The 6,730-nt window shown below is 40.7% G+C and overlaps 1 protein-coding gene across 1 annotated transcript; it reads right to left on the minus strand.

The window, feature by feature from the left end:
• Nucleotides 1–2,367: 2,367 nt before the first annotated feature.
• Nucleotides 2,368–2,706, minus strand: LOC129656053 (cAMP-regulated phosphoprotein 19-like). The gene has a single exon (XM_055586849.1). The coding sequence runs from the start codon at nt 2,704–2,706 to the stop codon at nt 2,368–2,370; it is 339 nt and encodes a 112-aa protein (XP_055442824.1).
• Nucleotides 2,707–6,730: the final 4,024 nt, after the last annotated feature.

Consider the following 6,730-nt stretch of genomic DNA (forward strand, 5'->3'; position numbering starts at 1 on the left):
AAAATGGTAAATTTTATGTTATGTATTGTTTACTAGAATTTAAAAAAAGAACCAAGGAGAGAAGTTCTGGCAACTATTTAAAGCTTTATTATCTAGCCATATGATTTTGAATCAAACATTGCTCCATGTTTAGTAATAACTGTTTTGTTGTTATTCCTGTCTTCTCTGTTTCTCTTACAATCCATATTAGAAAATTCTGTGTCTCTGTCTTCAAAATGTGCTTTGGCCACTTCTCTACCTCAACCATAACCCCTGCCCACAGTTTGAATCCCTGTCACTTCTCGTCTGGATTCTGTGGTAGACTTACTAACCTCCCTACTTCCATGCTACACGCTCTGTACTGTAGCTACCCTGTAGTCTCTTCTCTGGGCAGCAGGTCCTATCACTGCCCTGCACAAAGCCCTCTGGTTAAACTATCGTGTATTTAACATACCAGACACTGTTCTAGGACAGTGACAAAAATCTGTGACCTCATGGAGCTTATATTTTAGTGAATTTAGAATACAGTGCAAATTCTTAAGTGACCTACAAGCATGATATGGTCCCAGGTTACCTCTCTGACTTCATTTTAGGCCATGGCCTTGTGGAAAACAGTTCTGTAAACAAGATTAGAATTCTGTTAGAAAGGAAGTAAGGGGTGAGTAGTTGTGGTTAAAAAATATTCATGCTTGTATTGAAAAAATGCTTACCAAATTTCCCTCCCCAGTGAGACAACCTATGATGTTATCTGGATCCTGTGTTCAGGTTCAAGATCAAGAGTTTTGACTGATGTATGTTGTCTTCCTCATCAAGTTTGGATATGGCCCGTTGAGGTCTGGCAACCAAAACTTGTCTATATCTAACATATCTAAAAAATGGTGGAGAAAAATAGAATAACTACAATGGAAGTCTAATTCTGGAAAGGAGAGAATGGATGAAAAATAGAACAGTTATCGTTGATCCATAGCATACATTATACCCAGCGGGGCTAGAATAAGGAAGACTCCCCCTTCCCTGGTGGTGAAGTGAGTTTCTTGGCCAGCCAATTGGCAACCACCAAATTTGTTCTCTCTAGGGATCTTCTTTATTGCCACCATGGCCCCTGGTTCTTCCTGCTAGATAATCTTGCTTGTTCTTATTCTTCATGGCTATACCAGAGGTGGTGGTGGTGAATGTTTAGTTGCTAAGTCATGTCTGACTCTTTTGTAACCTCGTGAACTATAGCCCACCAGGCTCCTCTTTCCATGGGATTCTCCAGGCAAGAATACTGAAGTGGGTATTTCCTTCTCCAGGGGATCTTCCTGACCCAGGGATTGAACCTGTGTCTCCTGCAATGCAGGCAGATTGTTTACCACTGAGCCCCCTGTAGGTATGGGGTAAATGCCCTTTCTTGAGACTGACTACTCAGCTTTAGCTGTGGTACAAGTTGGGAGCCTAGAAAGGCAATATACTGATAGGCCTGGGGATTCTTTGTCAAGTTTCTATAGCAGTTCAGTAGCCCTTGGTTCAATTCCTCCTGCTAGTTCCTGCAGCCAAATTTTTTTTCCTAGTCACTATAGCCAGAGGATGCAAAGTTCTGATAGGCTAGCCTTGGGTCCTACACCCACCTCTGGAGCTGGTGGGGGAGTTGCTTTTCTCTTAACCCAATGTGTATGGGGGTGGGGGGGTAGGGGGTGGGTCTCCGTTTTATCTTATTTAAAAAAAAAATTTTTTTTTAGTCCATAGGGTCACAAAGAGTTGGACACGACTGAGCGACTAAGCATGTGAGCTAGTATGACTAGGCAGCCTATCTATTGATGGGTGGGGCTGTTTTCCAGTCTATGGGGTGGCAAAGAGCCAGATATGACTTAGACAACAGCAAGACTCTTGAGAGTCCCTTGGACTGCATGGAGATCAAACCAGTCAATCCTAAAGGAAATCAACCCTGAATATTCATTAGAATACTGTTGCTGAAGCTGAAGCTCCAATACTTTGGCCACGTGATGCAAAAAGCCACGTCACTGGAAAAGACCCTCATGCTAGGAAAGATTGCAGGCAAAAGGAGAAGAGGGCGACAGTAGATGAGATGGTTAGATAGCATCACCCACTCAATGGACATGAATTTGAGCAAACTCCGGGAGATAGTAAAAGACAGGGAAGCCAGGCATACTGCAGTCCATGGGGTTCCAAAGAGTTGTACATGCTTTAGCAACTGAACAACAATACATACAATCATTTTCAAGCAGATTATATTGCACACTAACATGTTCTTTTCGTCAGTGCATTGTTAAACTAAAAGTGGAGAAGAAACATATTAAGGAGAAATAATGGGAGACCTATGTTTCTGAATAGATTGAACAGCACAGAAATAAAGGAAATTAGAAGATTCATGCAGTTCAGCTCTTTTAATCAGCCAGTCAGCTTGCTGGCAACAAGGCAAGGCTTCCGTTGAGAAAGATCCTGTGGAGTAGGCTTGTGGTTGCCAGTGACCTCTGTCTTATCTGGAACTGCAGTAGGAAGTTGCTTGTTCTTCATTTTCGCTTTAGCCATGTTGTAATCCCCAGAATTGAAGTATTTTTGCCCTTTCTGCAAACATTTTCTTAAAAAATCTGAACCTCTAGGCTTTTGTCCCAGGTGAGGATCCCTTGCTGTTAATTTTACTTTTTCAGCTTTCTCTGGACTGGTCACTTTATCTTCCAATTCCTTCTGCTCCTCTGTGGAGGCTGCCTCAGAGACTTCCTTGAACATATTGCTCCCTCCCCTTGACCTGCTCTGCCCGATTTCAAATAAAGATGATATTACCACAAGAAGGGGCAATGATGGCTAGGTGAAATAGACAAATAATGTACACTGTAAGACATGCTTTAGCTCTAACATTCTCCACTCCTGTGGAGAAGACAGATGTTGCTCACATCTATTGCTTGTGACACATTTCCATGGGTGCACTCACAAAATAATGTCAGTCTCTGGTAGCTAGCCATAAACTTCCCTTTCCTCCCCTAGAAAGCATATTGGAATGTACATATATTCTTTCAAAGTGATGCTATTACAGAGATAACCTGAATCTAATTAATTTTAAATGTATCACTTGTAAATTTTGGTACTTTATTGTTACCGACAAATTTCTGAGACTTAAGTTGGAACTGATTATAACTCATCAAGTGTCACAATTGTTATACATTTGTTGGGGGAAGGGTCTCATTTTTGGTACCCCAGTACTCCTGAGTAATGTTTTGATATCTTAGTAAAATTAACCTTCTTTCTTTGAGCACACATTGCCAAGTGACCAAGGTGGGCACCCAAGACAGTGGGGGATGTCTACCGGATCAAATATTTTCAGAATAATGCACCAAGCAGATAATTATATAGGAAGTATTAGGAATACTGGAGATTTTCAATATAAAATGTCTATTTTCCTCAGTGATTCAAGAATCCTGTTTTCTTTCTTCAGAAAATGTAAACTGGATAATTTTGACATAGAGTTAATTAATTTTCTAGTTTCCCATACTGTACTAAGTATAAGAGTATATTGGACCATGTTCCCATGGCATGTGGGATCTTAGTTCCCCAACTAAGGATCAAACCCATGCCCCTGCAGTGAAAGCCTGGAATTTTACCCACTGGACCTCCAGGGAAGTCCCTATTAAGTGTATTCTTCTTACCTTTGTGTACTTCTGGGACAGAAGGGTCAGGAACAACTGAACTATTTTAACTATGGAAATAATGTCTGTTATTAAGTTCCCAGCACAAAATTAATCACTTGGGTAAATTAACAGAGAGTAAAACTAGCATCGGTATCATCCTAAAAATCAGAGTCTTTTTCTGTAAAACCACGTAAGATAGTTCCTCAGAGAAACTTGAAGCAGCTGGCTTTCAGGGTGCATAAGCCTATGGGGTGGTGACTTAAAACCTGGAGAAAGCATTAGGCTTCCTTATTCTGCTTTCATTTCCCTTTTTGACGTCATTCTGGAGCTGTTTCTTCATCTGTGATGGAAGGGAAGCAGCAGGCTAGAGATTTAATAATGTACTATTGCAGATTTCCTCCCTAAAAAACAAAACTGTAGTTAAATGTGCAACAAGAAGTATGCCCCATTTCAAGGGAGACTACTGTGCAAAAATCCAGTGTACAGGTTTGGAAGGTTGCAGGGTGAGCTTCATTTTATAACATGCAGCAAGTGTACACGAGGGTAGACTTATATAATAATGTACTCCCCTAATGTTTTTAAATAGTATGTTTGTTTATAGACTTTTATATACCAGGAGGGGAGCAAAAGAAGCAGACAAACCTGAGGCTGGCTAAAAAGCCTCAGAAGACACGGCCAAATGGGTGATGTATCAGAAGTGAAAATAAAACATGTAGAAGATAATAATTAGAAAATTAATCCAATAAATATTTATTAGTTTTTGCTTAAACATGTATTAAACAAAACAATACAAAATAAGACAGGATTCTGTATTCCCAAGGCAGCATCACGATCTTATGTGATGGAAATAGAGAATAAGTTCAGAATTGCATGGAACAATTTGTTTCTTAAAAGTATATAGAATATATGTATAACTGAATCATTTTGCTGTACATCTGAAACTAAAACAACATTGTAAATCAACTTGTCTCTAATATACAATAAAAATTAAATTTAAAAAGTATATAGAAATGGAAGATGGTGAAGTAGCCAGAGAAGACTGGGAAAGGCAATATTTGGGAAGTAGAACTTGCAAGGTAGAGAGGCCAAGGGGTGGAGAGAGCCATTTCAGGAAGACACAAATGACTGTGTAATGTGGGGGCTCACAAGAGCAACTTGACTACAGCAGAGGGTGAACATTTCTAAAAATCTACTCTTAAGTTGAGTAAAATGCTTAAGAATGGATCAGATTGTTAGACAATGCAGCAGGCTACAGAAAGCATTTGTAAAAAAGGTGTGATAAAAATGCATTTTAGGACTTCCCTGGTGGTCCAGTGGTGAAGAATCTGTCTGCCAATACAGGAGACACAGATTCCAATCCCTGATCCATGAAGACCCCACATGCTGCAGGGCAATTAAACCTGTGCACCATGGCTTCTGAAGACTGCTTGCCCTAGAGCCCATGCTCTGCAACAAGAGAGGCCACTGCCATAAGAAGCCTAAGCATCACATCTAGAGAATAGCCCCCTCTTGCCACAACCAGAGAAAGACTGCATGCAGCAACAAAGACCCAACACAGCCAAAAAAGAAATAATAAATAAACTTTTAAAAAATGTGTCTTAAGAGAACAACTTGGTAGTGATGTACAGGATGAAATTGCAAGGTAGATTGGGTTGAAGGCTGTTGAAATAATTTAAATCATGTCAGTACATATTTATTGAGTTCCTACTGTATCATTGCATTCTATACTATGGAGGATACAAAAATGAGTAAGGTACACCTAATTTCTGTACTTAAGGGACCAACTGGTACATGTGTATGGCCCAACTGGTATATTTGTATGGCCAATACACAAATAATTGTGAGATTAGATAGAGAATTAAGAGAATGATGAATGATTTTTCTGGTCTCAGAATCTATGAGTTTGCCACAACAGAGCCTCCAAGTACTGTAGAGGCTCAAAAAGAGACATTAAGCTAGGGATAAAGAAAGGTTTTTTTTTGGAGAGAGATGGGCCATGAAAGAGAAACAAGATTTCAAGAGGCAGTGATGGGGAAGGAAATTCCAGACAGTGGGAAGCAAAATGATTTGTTGAAGTACTACTTTAAACTTCAATCCCAGGTCAGCAATACCAGGTTTTGAAAGGCAAAATATACAGCCTCTCAGAACTTGAATTTCCCCTCTGTTGAGTGACAGTGAAGTGAAAGTCACTCAGTCATGTCCAACTCTTTGTGACTCCATGGACTATACAGTTTATGGAATTCTCCAGGCCAGAGTACTACAGTGGGTCACCTTTCCCTTCTCCAGGGGATCTTTCCAACCCAGGTCTCCCACATTGCAGGTGGATTCTTTACCAGCTGAGCCACAAGGAAAGCCCAAGAATACTGGAGTGGGTAGCCTATCCCTTCTCCAGGGGACCTTCCCGACCCAGGAATCAAACCAGGGTCTCCTGCACTGCAGGCAGATTCTTTTCCAACTGAGCTATAAATGAGGATAATAATCATCCTACCTCACAGCAGTGAGAAGATTAAATAATAATATACAAAGACTATAGCACATTGGAGAAGAAGTGGCAACCCACTCCAGTTTTCTTTCCTGGAGAATCCCATGGACAGAGGAGCCTGGTGGGCTAAGATCCATGGGGTTGCAAAGAGTTGGACACGACTGAAGTGACTTAGCACGCACACATGCACAGAGAACATTCACTGGCATATAATTGGTGCATCCAACAAATGTTAGCTAGGACTGTTATAATAATAAAGTGTGGAAAAAGTGAAGAGGATAATAAGTATAAAAGTCCTTGAAGCATGAAGAAAGCTAGCTGCTTTGAATGTAAGATTTATGTATGAGAAGAGCTGCCTTAGTCTGACTGCTTTAATAAAATACCATAAACTGAGTGGCTTATAAATGTGTGTATGTGCGCTCCGTCATGTCCAACTTTTTGCCACCCCATGGGATTGTAGCTCACCAGGCTCTGTCCATGGGATTTTCCAGACAAGAATACTGGAGTGGGTTGCCATGCCCTCCTCCAGGGGATCTTCCTGACCCAGGAAATGAACCCATGTCTCCTGCATCTCCAGCATTGGCAGGCAGATTCTTTACCGCTGAGCCGCTTGGGAAGCTTATAAACAAGCGAAATTTATTTCCTC

This window comes from Bubalus kerabau, chromosome 6, assembly GCF_029407905.1.
Source record: "Bubalus kerabau isolate K-KA32 ecotype Philippines breed swamp buffalo chromosome 6, PCC_UOA_SB_1v2, whole genome shotgun sequence".
Lineage (NCBI taxonomy): Eukaryota > Metazoa > Chordata > Mammalia > Artiodactyla > Bovidae > Bubalus > Bubalus kerabau.